Source organism: Dicentrarchus labrax, unplaced genomic scaffold (genome assembly GCF_905237075.1).
Source record: "Dicentrarchus labrax unplaced genomic scaffold, dlabrax2021, whole genome shotgun sequence".
Taxonomy (NCBI): domain Eukaryota; kingdom Metazoa; phylum Chordata; class Actinopteri; family Moronidae; genus Dicentrarchus; species Dicentrarchus labrax.
Window position 1 is genome coordinate 8,317,788 of NW_026136714.1, and position 26,790 is coordinate 8,344,577.

The 26,790-nt window shown below is 41.6% G+C and overlaps 1 protein-coding gene across 8 annotated transcripts; it reads right to left on the reverse strand.

Moving 5' to 3' along the window:
- Positions 1-452: 452 nt before the first annotated feature.
- Positions 453-26,790, reverse strand: LOC127375813 (AP2-associated protein kinase 1). 8 transcript variants are annotated; one of them, XM_051422112.1, is made up of 21 exons: positions 25,916-26,789; positions 21,871-21,989; positions 21,096-21,204; positions 20,516-20,658; positions 20,270-20,391; positions 20,107-20,188; positions 19,827-19,959; positions 19,587-19,690; positions 19,048-19,127; positions 18,797-18,960; positions 17,758-17,933; positions 16,239-16,463; positions 15,456-15,643; positions 14,968-15,161; positions 14,799-14,867; positions 12,547-12,651; positions 12,192-12,293; positions 11,340-11,510; positions 10,895-10,984; positions 10,226-10,325; positions 3,081-3,145 (listed from the first exon to the last, which is right to left on the reverse strand). In XM_051422112.1, the coding sequence occupies exons 1-20, from the start codon at positions 26,073-26,075 to the stop codon at positions 10,231-10,233; spliced, it is 2,631 nt and encodes an 876-aa protein (XP_051278072.1). In that variant the 5' UTR covers positions 26,076-26,789; the 3' UTR covers positions 3,081-3,145; positions 10,226-10,230. The 8 variants fall into 8 exon arrangements, with proteins under 8 accessions (XP_051278064.1, XP_051278067.1, XP_051278066.1 ...); XM_051422104.1 differs by lacking the exon at positions 10,226-10,325 and having other exon boundaries at positions 453-3,145; positions 25,916-26,790; XM_051422107.1 differs by lacking the exons at positions 10,226-10,325; positions 12,547-12,651 and having other exon boundaries at positions 453-3,145; positions 25,916-26,790.

Consider the following 26,790-nt stretch of genomic DNA (forward strand, 5'->3'; position numbering starts at 1 on the left):
TCTGGTTTCCGGTTCAAAGGGCAGACCAGTTCTTTTGTCCAATCAGCGACGAGGGTACCTACCTTTTCCGGTTTGGTTAATGTCGTTGTGTTTTCTGATTTGCCGTTGTGATTTGCACCTCAGGGCCACCGTAAAGAAGGCATTGGGACCCCTGTGAAGCTTTGGCGACCCCTAGTGGGACTCCTGACCCTTATTTATTGGCATGGGAAACAAGAAGTTAACATTGCCAAAGCAAGTGTACAATATATGCAGATTAGTTGATACAATTATAATAACTATTATTATTATTTTATTAACATAAAAGGAGCATTTTAATGTTGTAGCTGGTCTAACTGAAAATGTGTTTGTATAAGATTAGTGTATAAGTAAATAGTTTTCAGATAAATGTAGTGGAGTTTCTTATATCTGAAGCTGTGTTTCAGTGATGTTAAATAACTGCAAAGACTGCAACATTTGATTTACATTCATTTAATAGTTTGTTTTTTTTACGACTTACAACATAGTTTTCAAAGGCAGGCTGTGCAGCATAACAAGTATTTCGAGTGCTTTTTTTTGTCCAACATGTCGAATTCTCCAAAGACTTCCAATACAACACTGTTCGAAATACATTTTACAGCTGTCAAAACACATTCTTAGGGAACCCTGACTCTGTGTCAATGACTATGTGCAACCTTCATGTATACAAGTTGGGTGAGAAAAGTGAGAATTTAAAAAAAAAAAAAAAAGATTGTACACTTCAAAAAGAAAAGAAAACGGAGGACTTTACATTGCAACAGAGGAAAACATGAATTAAACTTTGGGTTGAAACAGGTTGGATCCCCTTTTCTTAAAAGTGCCATGGTGGGAACCAAAAAGTGTTCCATGATTTTACAAAGCACAAAGACAATAAAATATTCCCAAATGGCGATGGAAATAAATTCAAAAAGGAATGTCATCAATCGGTCACCATTCAAGATTTCACTTACACGATACTACTGTTACAATCCCTGACTGGAACTGCTTAGCATAAGTGCTGTAGATATTTGTGTGACTGCAGGAAAGCATTTTTTTTTAAGTTGCAGTTTACATTTTTATTTGTTCTAAGTGTGAATCACAGTACACATATGGAGTTTACAGAGATGTCTATGATGGAGTTGAATGAAAGTCAATAAAGAAGTTGTACATGAATGTACGCAAGTATTTGGTGGTGAATGCAAGTGCAATAAAACGATGTAAATGCAGCAGTTTTTTTCTTTTTAAAGAGGGCACAAAAGGCAAAAGTGATTTGTGCTGTCTGATGTGGTAGGAGGGAAGTACTGTAAGAGTGTAAGGCTTCAGCGATATCATCTTGTAAAGTAACAAACAAAAGTAAATCTTCCACATCGTATATAACATAAGAACTACTATAATGCGTTTTCTATGCCTACCATTTATATACGGCTCGTACGTTACATGGAATAAACACTGATATTCCAATTTCATCAGACAGGACAGTGACCACAAACATAACACACATGACAAAAATGCAAACAACTTGGAACAAAAAAAAGTTTCATATCAACAAATGTTATCTTTGAAATGTCATTATCCAGCATCTGCTTCATAACAAACAAATCTTTTAAATTTGACGGCATAACTGTAAGGCCGTTCAAAGATTTATTGTTTTGAGTCATTACAGATAAATTCCACTGAAACATCTTGTCGCAAAAATCTCAATCAAATATAGTGTTGAGAGACTGCGGATGTGTTTCACTCACTCAGTGCTTTACAGTGTCGTTTCCTCTTCCAAGCTTCTGTGAAGTCATGATCTTGTGATTCAAGCTGAATCCATCCTATCTGAGAACTAGGCTGATTATGCGATGGAGGAGTGAGGCGTTATCAGATCATAATTTCACAGTAAAGCTCAAATATACAGGAAAGCGGCAGACAATCTCCACTCCCTCACTGTGTGGTATTTAGCTGACACAAAAGGTAACTGAGGTAGGCAGGAAAACAATCAAATGCCTGTCCACCACATTGTCTTTGTGTAAATGTACGTACCAAAAGGATTAAGGACAATTCAAAAGGTAAACGGATGTGACAGAAAAAAACAAAAAAGTGACTCGGAATCTGGGAATGATGTCAGTTTTCTTACTCTAATGGAGCATTCAAGTGTGAAGATGACCTAGCACTATCAGAACTAATTGGAGCCAGTTAAGAATGAGATCCATGCAGGCCTGCAGTCCAGCTGCAGCGCTGGTGACAGCATGCAGTACGCCTGTTAGAGTTTGCATAATTAAGTGGCGCCGATACCCACTGCTCTGACCTCTCTGAGTGTGCGTTCAGGGCTTTTCTTGCGGGGCCTTGAGGTGAAAGGGTGCAGAGACGAAAGGGTCTACAGTGCTCACGTCTGAGGTCCATGAGTGAAGAGGTCCAACAGGGACTGACGCCACAGCGGCTTGCCTGCTCACGTTAGACACTACTTTATGAGCTGCTACTGGCTGCTGCGGCACAGGTCCCTCAAAGTGTCGGGAATATTTGGCCAGAGCTTGAGGACGGAACGGTTGTTGGGCGACTTGTCCCAACACACCTTGATCAGGGGATACACCTTGAGCTCCAGCTGCATGAGGATATGAGGTCTTGGGGTGAGCTCCTGTAGCTTCCTTTCGTTTTCCGAAGGGAGCCTGAGAGAACACATCGAGCTGCTGCTGAGCCGAAAGGGCGGGACGCGGAAACGGAGCATTGGCGAACACATCGCATGCTTCTTCTTGCTTAATCTGAAAGAGGGCTTGAGAGAAAACATCTGTGGGGACTTCTGCCCCCTTTGCTGGCTCGTGTACATGCTGGGAATGATTCTGAGCAAATGTGCTCGGTGTAGGTTGATGGAAGGTAGTAGATGGTTGTGTTGGTGCTGTGTTGGACTGCGATGATGGGAGGAGGGCTAACTGAGGTCCTGGTTCTTCCTCATCTTCAGAGTCCAGCAGCAGAGGTCTGGAGCCACTGCAGTCATGGGCTGCTTCATGACTCTCAATGACTCCTTCCTCCTGCTGCTCTTCCTTACAGGCTTCTTTCTCCTCATCTTCATCGCTGGAGTGCACACATCCCTCGTTTATTTGAGATTCTTCTGGAGGTTCAGTCTCTTGTCCCTCACCAAGCACAGAGTAGCCATTACTCTCCCCTTGCACATCTGTATCAGAGAGCAGAGACGAGAGAAAACATATGAGAGGTGAACAAGAACATTAAGACAGTATAAATATTGTAACAAGAAATGTACCACCTGAAGTTTAGCCATCAAACCTCAGTCACACACATGACATACTATATGACCGATGGATCATCCGTAACATCTTCAACCACTTAAGAATCAATGAGAACAACCTAACAGTGAGAAACCAGCACAAGACTACAACAATACAGACACATTCTACTCTGAACAAGTCACATAAGACAGACACGACTAGTCAGCTCTACCATTACATCAAATAACCTTGTTTCCACAAATTATTCCACAAATTGTTACCACAGCTGCAGTACTATCCTCAACCTCCAAAAACAGTGCCTGGTGTTAGGGGGAAACGGTGACAGCAGTTTAGCTTTTAGTTAGAATTGATTCTGTTGAGGTAGAGGGAGCTCAGAGGGAGTCAGTAGGTCTGTGGAAACAAGGACAAAAAGCCAGCAAAAGTAGATGTAATTAAGGACAGACAGGTTTGCACAGATGAGCAGAGACAGATCAGTCTTACCTCAGCAGAGTCGACAGCAGCTGTTAACTGGCAGCTCTTGGGAAGATGTTAGTTGCAGCCATTAAAGGAATTTCCTATGTTTATTCTTATTATTATTTTTCAGAACATTGAGCGCATTTTTCACCCCCTAAACATTTAGAATATTCGCATTTTATTTGGCACATTTGGCAGCCTCAAGCCTCATTTAAACTGGGAGATTTTATGCGTCACATGCAGATCAGCCACTAGGCAGGCCACCTAGGTGGCGCTACTTTTGTAGGGGCAATTTGTTGATAGGCTAATAACTCCCGCCATAGTTTGTCTCACATTCAAAAACCTTATATCCACGCGTTCGGTGAATGGAGCTGAACCTCCCCATATAGGCCACGCCCACTTCCGCCTAGATTTTTTTTTTTTTAAGGGCGGAGCGCAAATGTCCATAAATGACTGTTTTGGGGTTCCCTCCTACACACTTTGTCCGATGCGCACGAAATTTTGCACGTAGCATCTGTGGACCGCCCTGACAACAAAAGTAATTTGAAGAATTTTGATATTTTAAAAAATAAGGAAGTTATAAAATTAGCACTTCCTGTTGATTTTTCGTCAAAAAGGAAGTGGGGTATTTCTCCACATTGGTATGTCCGATTTACACCAACCTTGGGTCCATAGTTCCCCATGTCTTCCTTAAGCATCATGCACAATTTCAGGTCATCACCACAAGGTGGCGCTCTTTTAAATGAAGGAGCTTTATAGCTCTACAACGGTATGTGTGATTAAGATGAAACTTGGTACGCTGCTTCCCCCTGGCTCCCTGAGGCTCCCCTAAAAAGGACAAAAAAATCACGCCACTAGGTGGCACTCTGTTGGCAGGGTAAATCACTGTGCACACACCATAATAGTTATGAATATGAAATTCACTGGGCAAGTGTAGAGTGGTGCCTGAAGCTCACATACCAAAAATCGTGTTTGTCGTGCTTGTAGCGCCCCCCTATAGGATAAAAAAACCTCAGCCCCGGCGCCACGTTTCATCGATATGTACGAAACTCAATAGGCATGTATAATGTGCCGGGGCGTACAAAAAAAGCCTCTTGGACCCATACCTCAAATCCCACAGGAAGTCGGCTATTTTCATTTAAAATTTGCACTTTTGGCAGCCATTTTGTGCTCATTTTGACCTTTTGGGCTTCTTTGTGAACTAACTGATCCTAGGGAATTTATCGGATCTGCTTCAAAATTGGTCAGTACAGTCAAAACATGGTGCTGAATGGACGCATTATATTTGGTGACTGTACGTTGAAGGGCGTGTCTGTGGCGTGCCCTCAAAGTTGGCCATTTTGAACAAATGTCACACTGTGATGTCATTTTTGCATTTCAGGGCTTCTATTTGAATGATGCCCTCCTACAGCTTCTATCGGATCTTCTTCAAAATTGGGCAGTCCAGTCACAACATGGGGCTGAATGAACGCATTTTATTTTGTGACTGTACGTTGAAGGGCGTGTCCGTGGCGTGCCCTCAAAGTTGGCCATTTAGAACAAATGTCACACTGTGATGTCATTTTGGCCTTTCAGGGCTTTTATTTGAATGATTTCCTCCTACAGGTTCTAACGGATCTTCTTCAAAATTGGGCAGTACAGTCACAACATGGTGCTGAATGAAAGCATTATATTTTGTGACTGTACGTTGAAGGGCGTGTCCGTGGCGTGCCCTCAAAGTTGGCCATTTAGAACAAATGTCCACTGTGATGTCATTTTGGCCTTTCAGGGCTTCTATTTGAATGATTCCTCTGACACGTTCTAACGGATCTTCTTCAAAATTGGGCAGTACAGTCACAACATGGTGCTGAATGAACGCATTTCATTTTTTGACTGTACGTTGAAGGGCGTGTCCGTGGCGTGCAGTCAAAGTTGGCCATTTTGAAGCCCGTGGTCCTGTATTTGAACAAACAAACTCCTTGAGACTTTATCACATCTGCTTCAAAACTTGACAGTACTCTTGAATAATCTTGCTGATTACAAGTTGTGCTATTTATGACTGTACGTTGAAGGGCGTGTCCCAGGTGTCTTGTCAAAGTTGGACATTTTGAATTCTGTGGTCTTTTTTTTCAGTGATGAAACACAAACACCCCTCCGCTCCCACTAGCCACATCTACAAACCATATTTCCTAGGGAGTATTGTTCGTGGAGCATAGTGTGAAACCGCTGGAAGTCACTTATTAAATTACAAGATAAATAGGGGACTTATCAAATCGACTTCATAATTGGACAGTCTTATAAAAACAAAGTGTACATGAAGAATTGAGCTATTTGTGACTGTACGTCAAACTGCGTGCCACTGACCCCTTGTCGAATTCAGATGATTTTCCATTAAGCGGTACTCGTAACTTCAGTGTGCAATGTCCAATTTCCAATAAACTTCATATATTCTGTAACAGTCTCGCCCTGAACGCGTCCTCATTGCATCAGCCTACGTATTACAGTCCCGCCCTGAACTTGTCTACGTGACAAGATTCAGATACAGTGAAAGCACAGCATACTGGCCACAGGAAGGAAGCGCTGCGTGGCGATACGGAGCTGATTTGGAGCAGATTTACGTGACGTGTTCGCGTTGCGGTCCGCGCTTTTACGACGGCACGTGCGTGGCCTCGGCGCACCCGACCGCACGTGACGCGTTTGCGGCCCGCCCGACGAGCGCCGGGTGCGAGGTCCCGCCCAACGCTGCTTGCAGCTTTAATTAGCCGCCCTTTTTTTTATTATTTTTTTTTGTTGGCGCTTTTCCCCCTTCCATTATAATATCGCATTTTATTTGGCTTTGTCAGTTCTTTAGAACTTGGAGATTCTGTGGTATGGAGATCAGCCACTAGGGAGGCCACTAGGTGGCCTTTGTAGAAATTAGGCTATACTCCCGCTAGTTTGTCTCCAAAACCTTTATCCACGCGTTCGGTGATGGGCTGACCTCCCCATATAGGCCACGCCCTCCTGTTTTTTAGGCGCAAATGTCTTGTTTCCCCCTTGTCCTGCGCCGAAATTTTGCAAGGACAAAAAGCCAGCAAAAGTAGATGTAATTAAGGACAGACAGGTTTGCACAGATGAGCAGAGACAGATCAGTCTTACCTCAGCAGAGTCGACAGCAGCTGTTAACTGGCAGCTCTTGGGAAGATGTTAGTTGCAGCCATTGAAACAAGGACAAAAAGCCGAGTAGGTTACGGGTTTGCCTCGGTCTCTAGGAGAGTACACTCTGGCTTTTTTTGTTTTGTTTTTAAACTTCTTGGGAAATTTCCTTCAGCACGCGATTGTTTTTAACTGTCCACGGCCTATTTCACATAGTACACACTTTTCTACATGATTTGAGCCAGAGTTAATCAAACTGAAAAATGACCCACAGATCATCTAACCAGTCAGAGCTGACTATGGGAACAACAACAAACAGTCAAGACTTCTCATGTAATCGTGCAGAATAACGGCTATCAATACCTCACAATACAGCTCATAGACCCTACAGTCTATCTACCATTCAATGACTCAAAGCCCGCTCCCAAAGTTTCTGGCCTGGAGAGTTTAAATACGTGTCTAGCAACATCCAGGAAGCATAGAACAACTAAGAGATGAAGGGGAGTAGCAGAGAAAACCTACATAGAAAATACTGGAATAGTCTTTTAAAGCTTCAAAGGACAACTGCGCTAGTTGTCAGACAGACAAGTGTCTGACGACGCTTGTGCTACATGATGCAATACTGAAATCTGAGCAGAAAAAGGCCTTGGTGGACACCAAGTTAGATTAGAGCATCTACAATCTAATTTGGCTCCCACAAGGAAAAATGATCTGTCTGCTAATTAAAACAATGAAAATGGAAGAATAAATCTTCAGACCGCCAGCTGGCTCTTTTTTCTTCCGAGTAAAGAATCAAATAACGTGACCAAAAGACTTAATTTACATTCACATAAATGAGTTTTATTCTGTGTCTCTCTTTTTGAACCTTAATTCATAAAAATAGAAGTACACACTCCATAATGCTCCTGCATTGACACATGGACATCTGCCAAATCATGTCGAACATTTTGAAATAATCAATCATTTTTATACCTGCCACCATACCAACCCAACCAGCACAATAAGTACATCGGTTTCACACAGCAACACAAGTAAAACTCTACAGCCAAGGCGAGAACTCTACAGGATACAGCACTGTACTGTACTGTCTGATAAGAACATGAAGCATTATTGTAGGATTGCATAGATTAGCAACAAAAATGCAAATGACTTAACTGAACAACATTAGATGGAAAGAAAAAAGCACAGTTTTATTTAACCATGCAAATTCTTACAGTATTGTCGATGTCTATGACTAACCTTTACAATATGGCATTCTGGGAGGAGGAGGAGAAAGCTATTTATGTCTCAAACTTTAAAATTTACAGTTTTGTGTTTGTATGTACATACAGTATGTAAGGTGATATGGACCCTAAAACAAGGCTTTCCTTAGCTGCAGAAAAGCCAGAATGAAAAGTAATACTTGGTGGGATTTCGACATTAAAGATGTAGTCAATTGTCGTGTGATCAGCCTTTCTTGATGATCATCAACCAAAGTAAATAGTTATCAGAGGTAAAAGGTGCTACAGAGATATCGGGAAATAAATTCCGTCATTAGCTCTGTTTTGCTTCCTTTTAAATAAAATCTATCCACGTAATATACAGTAAGTACCGGTATTGTGTTTAGAACTGTGGTGGAGGGATTAAAAATACTATCCAGTCAGGTAAGTCATAAGCAGTTTGTTTCATGTATCGACGATGACATCTAAAACAAAAGCGCTAGCTGAATGCTTGACATGAATGGAGGACAGACAGAGGGACTTTGGACAGAGGAGAGGGGTCAACATCTTTGCACTTAAATACAGCTTCATACACAAATATTTTTTTAATCTATATATCCTTATAAATTTTTACATATTTCCTAATGGTACTCAATTCATACATTCATTCTAAAGCACTATCAATAATATTCACATTTATTCATACCATGATAGATGAAATGCCTTTAAATATTACATACTAAAAAAACTACTTTTACCAGTGCTGACAGAACAAATAGTGATTTTATGTACATATAAAGTAGTTTTTCTGAAATGATGTCACATTGGCCACATAACCTCAATGTAGAGGGGGTGTCAATGGGAGAGGGAGATTTTCATGTAAAGCTTATTTGTTACCACAGTATCTACATTGAAATCTACACTGTACCTTCCTCTCTGTAACAGCGGTATGCTGCTAAATATCTGCACGTCTTCTCTGACACTGAGAGCAGACTGACACATGGCAAACAGCATTATAATATTGTCATTTGCTTTAGCTTTGGTATGGCTGCAAGTCAAATAATTTAATTCCCTTTTTGTTTCTGCTGTGCTTATCTTGACACTGGGTCAGAGATGTGAGATGTGACCCTCGACACAAAAAGATGTCATCATAAAATGCTCACATACCATTAATGGTTTTTCAGTGTGTTGTAGATAATGCTGACAGTAAAAGCATCTTGCCATGACAATGGAGCCGAATTAATCAGCCATGTAACACTGACTTCGCCAGTTTCAGGATTTCAAGACATCATCCTAACTGACAGATTTACAGGTGGAGTCTTAGGAGAAATAATTCCCTCCTTATGATCCAGAAAGAGGTGACAATATACAGTTCCGCTGAAGCTGCAGCTCTCAATACATGTACTAAGTTACTTTAGATAAAATAGCTGTTAAAGACATAGATACTGCACTATGTGGGAATAGTAGCACAGAAATGAGCAGATTTGACTTCCTAAGATGGTGCAGACTGTATGTGTCCACTGAGATCATATCCAAACAACGTGTTTGAAAAAAAAAGCAGCCTAATTCTCTTTGAACAACAGTAAACCGCGACAGTTACAGATATCTGTAGACTGCCAAAAGCTGACATTTTTTCTTTACAAACTGGTTCAATTAGTGCAAACAGCTCTGAGATTTGTTTGATCAATAGTTCGCAGGAAAAGTGCATCACATATCCTGGAGGTGTACAGCATTTTGGCTCCTCACTCTTTAGTCAGACCCCTGACACAAATGAGCATGCCCGAAGGTGGCTTGTTTAAATAAAGCTTCAACCCTGAACGAGTACACAAAGTGAACACAATGCAGCTGTGACCAAGCAGTTTAACAAGTGCATACGATGACAGTCGATCACCATGGCAGTGCGCTCAATGAGGGATATTAATGCAAGTATGAGGAAAGCATGAGGAAGACCATGGTGTAGCTGGGACAGAAGCAGACGATATGCTCAGGCATTAATGAAAAGACTTTTACCAGCGTGGGAATGTCAATGGCCAGCAGATATATATGAAACCAGCTTATCAGGCAACTAGAGATGGAGTTGAGGCCAAGGAGGCACATAAAAAGAAAGGTTCCACTGAACCGATCTATGCTGGCGCCTCTCTTTCACATAAGGTGCTACATTAAGTGCCTCTGATCCCCATCTCTATCCCCCACCCCCCTCCCTTTGTTAGGATTGCACACTGCCCCTTCGACCTCTCCCACCCCCTCTAGAGGTCGATGAGCTGATCCACCAGCAGAAGGGAGCGGGCCAAGTTGGGGATGCTGGATTCTGAACTGCCACTGTTGCTGCGCGAGTGACCACCTGAAACGTGCCAGAAAGAGAGAGAGAGAAAGAAAGAGAGAGAGAGAGAGACAGAGATGGACATGGAAGAGCCGAGGTAGATTGTGAAAAACAAGCAAAAGAATAAGTAATATTAACAGAGATTGTATGGAGAAATTAAGAGCAAGGAGTTGATGAAGATGAAGGGAAAATGATGGCAGAGCAGAGAGATGCATGAACGGGGGCAGAAAGAGAAAAAGAAACAGGCAGAGAGTGAGCTGGGATAATCTTTATACAGCTGCATCATTACAGGGGGGAGAGTAAGGGAATGCCTTTCAAACATGAGGAGACTTTCAAGATAAACTACAAAGAGCCAAACACCTGCGAGGTGGAGAACCACTGGCAGTGTAACATTAGACACAAAAGAGGGAAGGATGACTAATGTGAGAGCTTGATGGGATAAAAAAAAAAAGCCTTAATGTGACAAGCACACCCATACAAGCCTTCTTCTCATCAGCAGTCAAAGGAAAAAGCTATGGCAACTGAATTGTGGTTCATTGTCTGGGCTTCTGCAGGTGTGAGTGCTCATCTCGGGATTATGTTAACCTTACCTTGATTTGAGTTTTTGGAGATGAGCACGGGAATAGGGTCAAACTCGTCATCATTGCCTTTCTCCCCACACGACATGAGGAAAGCAGAGTCTGCGGTGAAGGAAGAGGAAGTGAAGGAATGATGGAGGGGGGAAAGAAGTTAACTCAGCCAAAGAAAAGAGCAAAAAGAGGAGGATGCAAATAGATTAAAATAGATGGAGCCAGGGCAGTCACCGTATTTAAAAGCCATGCATTTTAGGTGGCTTTTGGCTCTTCTACAAATGAGTCAAGGGTCTGTGAATCTGTTATTGAATGTGTCCAATTCCATCATATGTGACACTTTGTTTTCTGTTTGAACAGACCCTCCCATTTTTGGAAGGATCTGTAGCCTGTGAGGGTTTCACGGGGTGAAACACCCAGCAAACATAAGGCTAGCTGAGGGGTGCTGCAAAGGGGGAGGTCTTACCAGAAGCTGTCTGACCCGGCGGTAGCTCCTCCAGACAGGATCCAGAGCCGGAGCCAGGAGGAGCAGAAGAGCAGGAGGAGGAAGGGAGAGCAGAAACAGACTGGTTTCCATGAGGTGAAGTATGAGATAACAGATCGCAACCCAGCAGGGAGTCCTCCCCAGTGAGAGAGTCTGAGATAGGATGAAGCAAAGCCAGAGAGACAAGGGGTCACAGTAAAATAAGATTGTTAGCTTACAGAGCAGAGGAAAATGCAATTTGTTAGTAAAGGCAGTTCACTGTTTTGTCTCTGAAAGCATATCATAATCTGCATCAAAGCAAAGTCTTGATGGAAATCCCAGAAAATATGCTGCAAAGCCAGGGGCAGGAGCTTTAACACTCAGCAGTAGCTATGAAAATCTACATTTGCCACGACTGATATCCATAATTACAGAAGAATGTTGACTATGGGTAGAAGATTAGCACTGATAATGAAAAATCTGTTAAATGTTCTCATTGAATACTTTACATCCTAGAAAAAAACATCATGGTTCAGACTACTGCGCCACACTAAAGCAACTGTTCCAGTCACTGAAGTTAGCTGCCATTTTGAATGAGCGACAGGTCAAAATGATTTGTTGTTTTAATATTTTTGCCAGGACAATAGTGACTGTGAGTGATACATTTGTTTTTGATTCCCACACCAAAACACACAGTGCATGCAGCTGTGAAAATCACTCAATAAAAACCTTGGGTCAAGATGATAAGTGAACAAGTGACAAGGGGATCCATGACCACAACTGGAAACAATTATTCTTGGTGAAATTGCTGCAAAGAATTATGGGTTTTCCTATTCTGTGGTCCAGGATGCTAACCTGGCATGCTGGCCGGGATGAGCTCTGGCTGGCCTGAATGTCGCTGGGCCTGGGGGGCTCCCAAACCAGGAATCAGTGAATCCACACACACCTCTGCCTTCACTACAAGGAGACAGCAAGTGGAAAAAAACAGCAATACAAAGACATTATTAGTCATTTTAATGAAAATAGATTGCCTTAGTGGGGATAAAATGGGTGGAAGCTTTCGTCACTCCTTCCCCCAGAGGGTCTTTCCAACTTCGTTACCATGTCAGTGAAAGAAGAGAAGGAAAGAGGAGAAGGAAAGCAAAGAAGTTGCATGCAGAGCAGACGGGGAATTTTAGGTCAAGGCAGGGGACAAAAACAGAGCTAGTACCATTGGTGGAGCTCTCTGCCGAACTATTGAAGGGGTCAGCCAGGGTTAAGAGGTCAGGGAGCAGCAGAGAAATTTCAGGGGACTTCAGTCCCTCAATCAGCTTCTCTGTGAGCAAGCCAGAGAGAGAAGATGGGAGAGTAGTTGGTGGCAACAGATGGCAAGACAGAGAAAAAGGCAACGAGGGAGGATTTTGAATACAAATAAAAAAGGAGCAGAAAAAGGAAAGAGATATGAAACTCTAGAAATGTGGGGAAATTAATTGATTATAATTACATTTTAGTAATATTTATATTATAGTAAACATAAAGCTACATTTTTAGGGACAAAATATGTTTAAGAGGCAAAAAGAAAGGTGATATAAGAAAGGACGGAAATTATAGGAGGTGGACTGCATAAAGACCATCATGTGAACATTTCAAGGTCATTTTACATTCAGATGACTTGGTTGCCTTCAACGTCAATGGAACCAAAATACAATGATAGAATAGTTGAATGAGTTGTTAGTTTCTTCCTACCACAGCCACACACTCCAAGGCCAGTAAGCTGAGTGTAATCTCATGCATTCAAAGGACAAAACTCTACAAGCCTTTACGAGTACAAGTAGAGTACCAAACTATTAATGCATAAAACATTGAGAATTGTTCACTCTCTTGAAATACACACTTCAACATCACACATATAATTATACAAAACAAGCCAGAGCAATGAGTGAGTTTCTTCCTAGCTGTCATATATTGCATGATGCACTGTGACTGTCCACATGCCAACCCTCTCAACTCATTTTTTGGACCGGTGCAGACGAATAAGCTGAGGACATATTTGTTAAGTTGGCTTTACCAAACACACATAGACTATTTTTATCTTTATTTTCTTAAAATTATGCACATATATTATTATAAAAAATTACTAATTTGATCAAGTCCATGCATGAAATGACAAATGACTGACTTTTCACTGGGGTTCATACTTACAGGAAACGGCTATGGGGGGAAAATGGGATGGGGGGGGGCCTTAGACAAGGAATGTGTTGGCTCAGAAAATGGCACAGCAGATGTGACCTTTTGCCCCCTTCGCTATAGGAAAGAGGCCAACACTGATGAAAACCTTTTTACAAATCTCAAAGGTCAAAAGGCTTCTCACAAAGTCAATAAAGAACATATTTAATATTAAATACACTATTTTTTTTTTCTTAATTCCTACGAGGCTGTCCTCATCCTTAGATGGGGCTCTCTGCTCTGATCAGCTAGAGACTGTGTTTGCTTGTGTGCATCCTTGGGAGCGATACAGAGAGAGTCAAAGAGACAGCTTAGGCTGGGTGGAGAAGATTAACCCCATCCTGATTACGTAATAGCCTCAACATTTTTTATCCCCTCGGTTCAGGCCTTAAACAGCAACTACACAAAAGGAGGATACACAGCTAAGAAGCAGACACTTACAAAAGGGCAAAAGGCTAAACTGAGAAGAACATAAAAGTCTGGGTCATCATTTTAACAAGGCAGCATGCTTAACTTTCTCTTGTTCTTAGGGCCACTGGTAAGCAGGCTCCTCCAGCAGTAAGGCAATCCAATTAACAAAGGAGAATTTGTCCTTCGCGTTGCCAGGCAACTGCGAAAGCACAGATCTGCAAATGAGATGCGATCTAGCTGTAGCTACGGTCTCTATTCATGGAAGCTGACAAGGAGCCACTGTGAGGCTGCTTGCTATGTCAACAAGATAGGACCGTGTACAAATCCAAACCACAAAACTAGCACTAATAAACAAACCACTGGGAAGTGTGATATCCAGGAAAACTACTTCAGTAAATAAAGAAGTGACTCATAAGCTCTAAGAATATATTTGTTCACGAGCCTAAAGAGAGAATCAAAGGCACAGCTCGTTCTGTGTCATGTTGTGAAAATTACCTGTGGTGTCAGAGAGGGTATTAAAAGGGTCCGGGGCAGTCAACAACGCTGAACCTGCACTCATGATACCTGCAGATCTTTCAGCTTAACATTGCACAGTGAATACAGATGGAAGAGAACAAATGAAGGAACGTGAGAGTATGAACAACAGAAAAAACGAGTGGGTGGGATATAAGCTAACTTTTATGATGACTTCAGACATTCGTCATCCAGCTAAATGGTTGGATTCCACCTCTCTCAATATGGAATAGTTGCATGTAGCTGACACATCACTCAAAGAGAAGCCTCCAGGAAAATAACGTATGAAAAGCAATGACACGGTATACTGAGAGAAAATAATAAAAGCCTTACCTGGAAAAGCATTGAGGCCTGGAATGAGATTTTCACTGGAGCCTGTGGCCTTCTCTCCTGGTGCAGCAGCTGTGCACAAAGAAACAGCAAAGTATAAAATAATTTTTAGATCAAACAACTATTTACCAATGCTGCAGGTGTAGGTATGCAGAGAACCAGTTGAACTCACTCTCAGCTAGCTTTGCAAAGTCTTTGTTAAGCAGCTCCTCCGCTGTTAGCTTGGAGAAGTTATCATCCCCAAATGGGTTCCAGCTGGGCTGCGGGTTGGGTGCAGTAAAGGCTGCTTGGACATCACTATCACCTGGATGATACACACTCTGTTGGGACGAGCAGGGGGAACCAGAAGGAGTAGTGCTGGCTGATCTGCAGTACACAGAGGTGTAAACATAAACAAGGTTAAGACTGCACAGTGAAATTTGATTATTGGCTGTAACTGTGCACTGGGCTACTGAAGTATGCAAAAAGAGTGAGTGAGTTATTTAAAGACTGAATCAAGTGATTCTTCTGAAGCTGGATTCTCTGGGATGTAAAGGCGTCGTTTATTCTCCTTTGGGGATCTGTCATATGAAAGGACTGTCTATTGCCCTTTTCAGCTCACACAGTGCCATGAAAGGACAGTTCATCCTCGAATCACTGAAGGGAGTTAATTCTGCTCACTTGGACTTGTTGAGGCTGGCCTCAGCTGCGGCTGCCTGGAGTAGCTGGGTGGACTTGCTGACTGGGACCCCAAACACGGCACTGTGAGTGACATCGCTCAGGATGCGTCTGTGGCCGCTCTTAGGGGCCATCTTTGGCGACGAGGGGGGTGTCAATGAGCCGACTTTGTGAATCACTCTGCCAGCCGTCTATAAGGAGAAGAAATACATACAGAATGGTAAATATGAGGGAAAATGTCCTCGATGCCAATTTCAGTTTAGTGTATAAAGAGAAACAAAGAAATCGGACTCCCAAAGCATACAAAAACCAAGCAACCAAGATCTACTGGAAAAGAGAATCAGATAAAGAAGAAGGATTATAAATTCCTTAAAAACCACAACAACAGAGGGAAAAACTGTTATGGAAAAGGGGAGAAAGTATTTCCAGTACAGAGATTGTAAAGAAATGGATATACCTCATGAATACAAAGAGTATGGTCAACAAAGTATGAAAAAAATAATTTTGATACCTCAAAGAAGCAGTTTAGAATGCAAAACTAAATGATTTGGTTATCACATCATTTACACAGTATCTAACTGCAGCAATGAAAGACAGGATTAAAAGAACACATCTAGCTAAGTGGCATTCACATTGTCCTATTAAATATATTCTGTGAGAGCATTCCTGCCTCCTGTGCCCCAGAAGAGGAATAGTAAAGATGCAGATGTGATTGGAAAGAGACAAGCTGGTAATCAACTCCCTGTCCCAAAAGAGCTGCAGACAGCAACAGGAGTAGGATGTTACCACGATCTCTGGGGCAGCTGCAGTACCAACGACTGCAGATTCAGGGATGGGGGTCAGATGAGAAGCTGCTGTTTCATGGACAGAGGTTACATGCTGTTGCTGCTGGTGGTGTTGCAGTTGCAGGGCAACAACTGGAGGAACAGGCTTAGCTTTGGACTGCAGCAGGGAAGACGGGTGAGATGCTGTTTGCTGTTTCTGTTGCTGGAGGCTCTGCACCAGTTGATGCTACATAAGAACACCACACAGCCAGTTTGTCATGATTTATAGGAAGTGAGCGCCATTTTAGCCTTTATGGTTTATTTTTACCCTTTTGCACATAAATCAGGAAAATATGACGAGACACAGGAACCAAATGTTATAATACCCAGCGAGCATTTGAATAGTATTATATGTATGTTATATTTTAACTACACTAAACAACAGCTTTTATAAGAAGACATTTTAAACAAGGAGCAGGCCTGTTTAGACTAAAAACACTAACAGAGGGAATAATCAGAGGCGTTGCTGTCCATTCCATGCACTATGTAACTTTGGTCTCCAGGTCGGAACAAGTGCATAACCCTTTACGGCACTATATAACAAAACACCAACTATGTCAGTAATTTTGGTCAAACTGGATCATATTTTATGGAGAAAATGTGTTCTGGTTTTCCTTGTGATGTCTTCCGGCTGCTCCGCCTCAACTGTCAGTGATTTACAGAGTTTCCTGTTGGACAGTGAAGTAACTGCTGCAAAATGTAGTTGTTAATCATGAAAAATGCACGTGTACAGTCCATATATACGACAGTGGTAATGCAGTGGGAACACAAAGTCCCCAAAAAGCCAAAATCTTACATGTTGCTTTAAATTTAAAATTAAAACATTAAAAAGAAATCATAATAGTTAAATTCAACAGCCTGAACCACAAGATAAACAGATACCATGGTCAAACAAACTTGCAGGCCCACAGCACGTGTTTGTATATTTAAGATTATGGCTCATTACCAGCTCAATACAGTAATCTGTATATGGTATCACACTGTGTGTATGGATACTGATATTGTGAATTGAGCTGAACAAACTGATAATCCAAAACTGTGTCTGTATTGTGGTCAATCACAGCTAATCAAAATAAAGACAATGTTAACACCTGCAAGTGTTGCCAAATACTTACTGTTTTCCAAATGTTCCATTACACAGGACAACAAAGACTTTACTAGGAACAGGAAGGAACGAATCAAGTCATTGCTTTTTATCAGTTATTGGACTAATTTGTAAGGGGTCTAATGTTTTCACATGTGGTGGACAATCTAGCATGACTGTGCTAAATAAAGTAGAAATATTCTGTGAATAAAGGAATATTTATTTCCCAAGCATTTTTACTCAACCTATTTGCTCTGACACTGTTTCTTTGGTTGAAAATTGGACTGTATTTCTGAAAACGTGTCAAGATGTACACACAGCATTTTCACACCATCGGCCAGCATCCGCAAGTGAGTCAAAAAGTAATTTTACATTTTTCGTCTGCCAAGATGCCTACCTGCTGGTTACTCTGCGGGCTTAAGAAGGCAGCGACTTGCTGCTGCTTCATGAGGAGCTGCTGATGCTGCGGTGTAGCCTGCGGCTGCATGTTGGCAGTCTGAACTGGCTGTGCAGGAGCCTGTTGAGCAGGTTGGACAGCAGCTGCAGCTGTTGGTGGGACATTCATGCAAACACCTGGAAAGGAGAAAAATTAGAAAAGAGAGAAGAATATGGACCTATCATTTATCACATCAAATTTATCTTTTGAAAAAGCAACCACAGAACACAAATTTGGACAGATTCTTGTTTTTATCTAACTGTCATGTACGCAAACTTTTGGCATGTTGTAAAAGTAAAAGGTGAATTAAGTGTTTGTGCATTTGTATTTGTGTGTAACTATTTATTTAATTGTAGGCTTCCTTAAATGCCAAAAAGGACCTTCAAATTAGAAACATTTAAATTTCAATAACTGGTGAAATTTGAGCAAGCTAATGCTTTGGCAAAATCTCCACTTTCATCTGACAAAGAAAATATATAAATAAAGCAAGAAAACACTTTTCTATATTGTAAGGTAACAATGAAAGCATTTATTTTACATAAAACATTAAGAATAGCTAAAGAAGTATTTTTAGAATTTTTTTTTTTTTGGCACTTTTTATTTCAACACATTATACATTTTAAACCACAAACGCTACTTAGAGACCAAGCAAATGAGTGCATTACAATTGCCCATAAAAAACATGCTGCTGTGATTAATGTGACATCACACCACCATCTATTCTGTTTTTGCAAGTGGGCAACAGATGGATAGGCTTGTCAAACTGTAAATGTCAAAGAACTCATAAAAAGACAATTAAAAGCCTTTTAAGAATGGGCTAATTGAACCATTGGGAATACAAGTCCTTGATAGGCTTTAGTCTCAAATTCTTGAGCAATTCACTATGCTGAAATCAATACGCAATGTCACTTTGAGTATAGCGTTACCAGGATAACTGCCACCATAAATGCAGGCCCATATTACTTGCTAAGAATGGCCTGACACACAGAGCTACTCATACCTATGGCCTGGGGTGCTCCAGCAGCCACATTGGGTCTCTTGCGCGGGGTGAGAGCTGGCTGGATGGGAAGAATGCCTGATATCGGCTGAGGCTGAGCCTGGCCAGCCTTGGGTCGTTGCCGAGGTGCAATTGAGGTTTCCATGGTAGGAATGGGGTCTGTGAGCCTGATGGAGGGAAAAGAGAAAACTGACTATTAATGTAGAAATGTCTTACAATGATTACAACACTTGAATGCTTTACCTTTTACCCACCTGGCTTTGGTTTGACTCTTTTTGGCCACAGCTTCACTGGCTCTGATAGGCTCAGGAAGTTTTGCAGGAATAGGTGAATTCTACAAAAGTAAGGTGATTTGCAAAGAGTTAAAATTTCTTACATCAGTGATGCATTGCTAAAACATTTTGAGTGTCACAGTTACACTCCAGTATTGATTTGCAGTTTCCATAAATGCACCATTTTTCCCCATTTTAATAATACTTAAGGGGTGAGGTCAGAATTTTGGCTGAATCAGAACATCAAGTGCTGAGCTACTTTGTAAAGGCATTAGAAAAGCACGATGAATGGAGGGCAGCCAACTGGCCAAGCAAAAAAGCTGAGCTTCTCTCCATTATCATTATGTCCTAGATTACTTTCCTTAGAAAGCAACAAAACAATTGAATCACTGGACGTGAGATACATAAAACGGCCTAAATTATTAGAAGAAAAGAGCTGCACAACTGTTAATGTTTAACAGTAACGCTGCAGCATATTCCCATCCCAAATTCCTGCCATTCCTCATGCCATGGCGACTTACATGCACATTTGGAACTGAACACTCTCGTCGGGCAAGTTTAAAGGCGAAGTAGGATATTTGGTAGATGTCTGGTCTCTTATCTGGGTCAGGTTCCAGCATGTATCCTGAAAAATCAACAAAGGATGTTTAGTTTCAGTCAGACAGAAAATTTACATTCAAACTTTTAGTAACTGCACATACACAGGATGTAGATGCTGTATGTAGGGCAGTGTGTATATTCTGAGGAACAAGGTTACTCACTGATGAGACAGTGCATGTCCTGGGAGTAGCGGGAGTTGTCTGGGATAGTAAAACTCCCATCACAGATAGCTACTTGGCTCTCCCCAAAAGGAAGTGTGAAGTAGCACAGCTTATAAAGTAGACAACCCATGGCCTGTACAGACAAGAGAGAAACACTTAAATGTGAGTCTGTGTCTAGCATGTCAGTACGTACTTATACACATTATTATCATGGTGAATTTACTATGATCATACACTCATCATATTGTAGTATATTGGGATTAAACACAGTCGTCCTCACCCAAATGTCTGCCTTTGTTGTGATGATCTTCCCACCATAGAGGTTGACCATCTCTGGAGCGCGGTATGACAGAGTAGTGTACCTGGTTTTATGAGCAGACCAATGAGCTTCTGAATGTTAATAAGAGAAAGGACAGAAGGTATAAATAGCTCAGAAAACTCACTTTTTGATTTCCTCCTCCACGACTGGCACCCCCTCTGTCTGAGGGTTTTGGAAGCGGTTGGTGGCACTTCCAAAATCACAAAGCACATAGTGTCCCCGGTCATGCAGAAGAATATTTTCCACCTACATGAGGAGGACAAGATGAGACCTATCAGGCCTGATAAATGACTTCAAAATAATCATTGTGGCCATCAATTAGCCAGCCTTATGCAATGAGTAGTACGTATGGAAAATGAATAAGACTTGCCTTGAGATCTCGATGGACGATTGGAGTCTTGCACTGGTGGAGACGAGCAACCGCCTCACACGTGTCACAAAAGATCTGTAACACCTCGGCTTCAGTGAAGCCCGTCTGTAACCGCTGGTTCATTAGGTTAACCACCTGCCCACCTACATATAGCAAACAGGTCAATGAGTCTATTAAATGTCAGCTAATGCCAAGTTGACACATATTTAGTCAACATATTTTGAACAAAAACAACAATTTTGTTACTGTAATTGGTTATTTGAACACTACATGGTGGTGCTTGTATAGAAAATGTGCTACAAACATTTTAAAATTAAGTTTATACTGTTGATCTGTTCTCTGTACTCTGTGTTAACTCGACTCTACAGAGGCTTCAACAGCTACACAGTAATGTTAAAATTTCAACTTTCTATAAATAACACCACTCAGTTATGCATCGACTGAAACAGTCGTTCTATTGACCACGGCAGCTATCAGTCGAACATTTGCCTTCAAACAGAACAGGATGCTGTGAGGAGCCGAGGGTAATGGAGCTTTGAATTCAACAGAGACTGAAAGGAATGGCGGGTGGCTGGTTTACCTCGACAGAAGTCCATTAAGATTAGGACTTCCCACACATCGCCAGCTCCAACTGCAGTTATGCTGGAGTCCAGGAAACCAACTATGTTTTTGTTGCCCACTAGGTCCCTCTGTGTAAACAGAGAGAGAGCGACATTGACAAACAATGGAGATACAGTTTATACACAGTATCATACATACGATTTTACTCAAACACTTGGCATGGTAAATTACAATGTTAATCCATGTTTGTAACTATTCTGACTATTTTTTACAGACAAATGCTGATTCTCTGCCAAAGGTCTGGAAGTAATGACGATCACTATCCAGTGATAGTCATGCCACCCAGGAACTGCTCAGTTTCACTTACAGTAAGGACTCTAGTTGGGAAATAGACAGGCAAGGGAGCTTCAACATTTTTAGAAAAGTCCCAAGTGTTAAAATGGCATTAATTAAAACCCAACCCTTCTGTTACCCTCACTATTTCTGGGTCAAAGAGTATTTTCAGATAACTTTCAGTGTTCTTCAAGTACATAGGACTTCAAGCATTCTGGGTTAGGCATGCTTAGATTTCTGAAAATCAAAGCAAATGTGTAAATGTATCTCTCTATGTGTGGAAAGTTATGTTACACTAGCTGAATTTTCCTGTCCTTAAACTCTCACCACCTCAGACTGCAAGCAGGTTAACATTACACACAATTACACAATCCGCTCTCACGAGATCGTCTCCTAGTAATGTCAAAAATAAAATGTCGTTTGCTGCACTCAGCAGTCAGTTACTGGACTGTCTTACTCACCATAATCTGTATCTCAAGGTTGCAGACTTGCAGATCGTGTTCATTGTTGACATACATCCTTTTTAGTGCACAACGTAGGCCCTGATGAGTCCGCACCAAAAAAACTATGGCAAAACCTCCTGCAAATGAGAAAAGAGAAGAAGAAAAGAGAATGAACACAGACATTTCATACACTTTCATCCATAAATCAATGTAATCCAGAATTACTTTCTCAAAATATCTTGTACACACTATACATGGTGACATGTTGTTTCTTTTAAGGAAGATATGTACTAATGAAACCCATTAAAACCTGGTTAGTTGTGCTTTTCACTACAGTCACTGTCAGTTAAGGATAGTTGGCAGTTCTGCACCAGTATAACCAAGAAAAAAGACAGACAATTGTTTGTGTCAATTAAATTGATTCTGACAGCAACATGAGACGCCACAATTTATCTTTTCTGAAAGGGTCTTCAAGCCAAACATCCCTCAGCTGTGCTCTGACCCTGACAGGTCAGACATCTCTTTATCGCAGCAGCTAATGAGACTGGCTGATGGAATTGGCTTCTGCTACACTAGTATATACATATATATGTCTTTCATGCTATCACAGCAATGAGGTAAAGAAAGGAGTGCTTACGGGAATATGCAATGAGAGCATGGTAAAAGGAGCTTGAAACAGCACTGTGTGAGTCAGCGGTAACGTTGAAGGGAAGGACACAAGAAGTAGATAAACACTGACACAAGATACAGGAACCGAGAGAATTCATCATCCCACCTATGGTCGCAGTGATGCTGACACATAGGGAAAACCACGAGATGGCTATATTCCATTGAAACTCAACAACCAACAACCACACAGATGACTAAAACACATATTTCTGTTAACAGATATGAATAAATATACCTGAGACAAGGTGAGCTACCATTTACACGTCACACAATCTTTTCCAGTTTCTATACAGTAAACTGTGCAAACATGCATTATCAGTTTTTGTTGTACTGCACTGAACTGTGGACTGTGTGATTCTTTATGGTCTTCACTGACTTCTAGATATGATCTGGCCTCAGCTTGCTTTTGGTTCTCTCTTGATTTTATGTTGACAGCATGTAGCAGCTTTCACTGTAAAAGTCTGAATTTAGTTGTTACTGCAGCTCTTCTGTTCACAGTTTTTTTTCTCTTTCACAGCTTGTGTTAATGCCATGCACTGGGCTGACTCATCCAGCTGGCATCAGTAAGCCAAGGACAGCTCCATGTGACTGATGGGTGTCGTTATACAGACTGCCTTGGGCAACATTACTGTGGGCCTTCTAATTAACAGAATGAATAGAGAACATAAAGATGATGGGTGTCAGAAAAAACTGAATGCTGGTTCAATAAATACAATAACTTATGAAACCGGTGCTCTGCCCTGTGTCTGACAGGGTGGAGCTGGGTCACCATGTAGGATAACACATCACAATTTCTCTGATGTCATCAGCTATGAATTCAATACTGGAAATTTCACAATGAAGTGCAAAAATCTGCAACACAGTGCTGCACCAGGAGACACAGTACTGGCAGAGCACTTGGCTTTGTAATTAGTGTTATTAAGACACTTTGCAATGGGCATAAAAAGTGGGTTTCAATGAAAACAATATCAAACTAACTGAGAACCAATCCTGAATAACAATAAAGGAAGAGGAGCACACTTCATGAGCACAAAAAAGCATACGCCTTAAGTGTGTTTGTTGTGTGTGTGTGTGTGTGTGTGTGTGTGTGTGTGTGTGTGTGATGTCAGAGTTCAAACAGTTGAACCCCTACTGTCTAATCTGAGATGCCTGTAAGAAATGAGAAGCTTAGTAGCCTTCTTAAGCAACATTTAGCAGTGGTCTACTATCTTAGCTGACAGCGTGGACAAAGTACAGCTACAAATAGCCACTGCCTCTTGACGTAACCGACTGTCAGGATTATACCACTATAGCTTATGCATACACGCTCAACCGCTACTACTGTGAAAAAGCGTAGTGAATGGTCGCAATGTTTGGCCACAGTTTGGCATCAGTGTAATGGAACTTACATAACTACCATCTTGGCTTAGGACTACGACGCATGCCCTCACGACTACTATGCTGTTTACAAACATGCTGTACTGTAAGGTTACACGACACTGCAACCACAGCAAGAAATACAAGCGCCAGTCTCACCTACTGGAGATAAAATTAGCATGGACTGCCCAGGCTTAGTTAGAGAAAGCTTATGCACAGAAAACTGGATGATTTTGGTTTACAAATGAGGGAAGGACTAACTGAAGCTTCATGTTGTGTAGTCTGGGAACACATTTTCTGTTGTTAACATGTTAAATAAATCTCCAGAACAGGTCTAATGTTACCAGCATCAACTCTATACAGACAGAAGAAAACACATGTTGTTGATAGTAAAGAGAGAACGCTGTGTCTTGGAAAATCTTCAGACAACTAGCTGAGAACAACTCCCAAACAAGCCCAAATATCCAAAATAAAAACTATGACATGATGACATGACTCCAAGTATGTACCTTTGAGCCTGAAGCTACAAAAGCTAACGTGTCCCTCTGACTGCTTTTGTCTGTATTGTGAAAAGTGTGTTTATTTCAGCAAAAGGCAACAGAGTTCAACAATGACAACAAAGAGAATAGACAAAGGGAAAAAACACCATTTCCAAATGGAGCAGCCAGCTAACAGAAACTAATAGCCAAGAATACAACCAAAACCATCTGAATAAATAGGTCTAGTGACACTAGGGGGAATCACATTGCAAGCTGTAGGCCCACTGCCGGGGCAAGACAAAAATATAATCTGCAGAAAAACATTCCAACTAGCATTTTGTAGAAGATTTATAATATTTTTCATTTTTACCGTGTATGCAAAATCCTGTTTTATGAGGCCTATCAATTACCAATCTCAATGCTGCCTTTCTCTCAAGTGAATGTCGTTAGTGAATGTTTTTCTACGACTGATAAAAAAAAAAAACTACAATAATCACAAACAGAAAAAATTCCAGTAAAGGTTTCCAGTGATATCTCAGTGTAGGGTAGAACTGAGGTTAGATGTCTGCCCCACAGTGTGGCCAAACAGACGGGGCCCCATCTATAGTACTGATGAATTAATCAGTCTTCTTTCGTCTATTATTTAGTAGCAGGCACTCTTAGCTAGCAGAGCATGGCAGACTCTCATTGGAAAGATAAATGACCATAGGGAACCTGTAAACCTTTATCATGAAGCCTGTTTAACCATGATCTGGTAAAGACTAGCTTTAAAGGGTAAAACCAGTTTCCAATAAAACATTTCTCACGCATTATTTGGACTCACCCACAGCTAATTGACATGTTTTAATGTGGAAAAGTTAGGGGGCCCTGAGTCTGCATTAGGTATGAAAGGCCCACCTTGTCAAGAGATGTGGCTTGAACATCCTAATAACCTTTACCCCTTCCAACCAACAATAATTTGCTGATCAAAACTTCTGAACTTCTACCATTGTGATTTGTCACTCCCTCTGCAAATATCAGGACAGATGACTCAGCAAGGCACTGGTCCTTTACAACGCAGTAGAAAATCCAGTTATACTATGTTCCTCCCAGCCTTGAGGTAAAGCATTGCAGTGATGGTAAAGAGAAGTAAATCTGAACTGTCACCTGTACAGTATAAACACACCCTCTCCCACATTTGATTATTATTTTATTTCTCACTTTGGTGATCATTACACAGAAGCAAGCAAGCTCAGGCCACACAAGAAAAAAGTCTGGTGTGAGCAAGGCCACTTGGAAAGTGAATGAACATCAAAAGAGCTGCCTGGGGTGTTAGCCTAGTGCCACTGACTTTCCCATCACTAACAAAAAGGTTTTAGTGTGTCATTACGTTGGTTGCTCTAGCTGGGCCACAGTCCAACAAAAACGGGCCCAGTCATTTAATGTTACCTGTCCGTCCATCCTCTCCTCAGTGTGTCACAGTCCAGATTGTGGATCTTGTTAAACGTGTTTATGTGACGTGTATGTATGTATGTATTTATGTATGTAAGCCACACAAAAAGAAAAGCCACATAATTCACCTTCAGCGACAATTTCCTCGACGGTCACTTGATATCGTCCAATGGTAAAGACCCGTCCGATGAAGCTGCCACCGCCGCCGGAACCAGCGCCTCCTCCACCGGCTCCGGATCCAGGCCCAGAGCTCACCAACTCCCGGCGAGAATCAAAAAATTTCTTCATCTCCCCAGAGGTTATCCAAAGCACGAATCAAGTCCAAAATGTATTAATATCGTTAACAACAGGTGGGTGAACCCCGCCGCTGGTCGTTGAGGTGCTGGCGTTAACGCTTTAGCAATTTTTCAATAATTGAATGAGCTAGCTTCGAGCTAAATGTTAGCTAACTAGCCGAACCTCAAAATAACCCCCCTGAACACTGCTGTCCGACACTCTCCGGACAACTGTTAGTTAACTCATAGTTTGAACAGCAGCCGGAGTCAAAATATTGTTGATAAAACAATAAGATACAAGCTTCATGCGGAAGTCGCCGCTTTCCAGTCTGAACCGGGAGCGGCAGCACTGGCTGGCTGAATTAGCCCGAAAAAACACACTTGTTAGCCGTTAGCTCACCTAGCCAGCTAGCTCAAGCATCTAGGTGCGGTGACAGCTGTCAGTTGATGGACCGGCAGCCAGGTAAGTCCTTAGTGTCCAATGCAGCTTATTACACATCTCCACCGATATATCGTCCACCCGAAATCTTACTCAGTTCACCTGCTGCTCTACTCGTCTGTATGGTAGTTATTAAAAAAAAAAAAAATCTCCACTGCTTTTGTGCGTCCAGCCGGCTGAAGGCTGGTCAACTAACTTAATGCCAGAGCTAACGTAGCTACAAACACAGTGGATGCTAAGTGGGAAGGGTCTCTCTGCGGACTCTGTCCTGCTGGACTTCTCTTGTTGT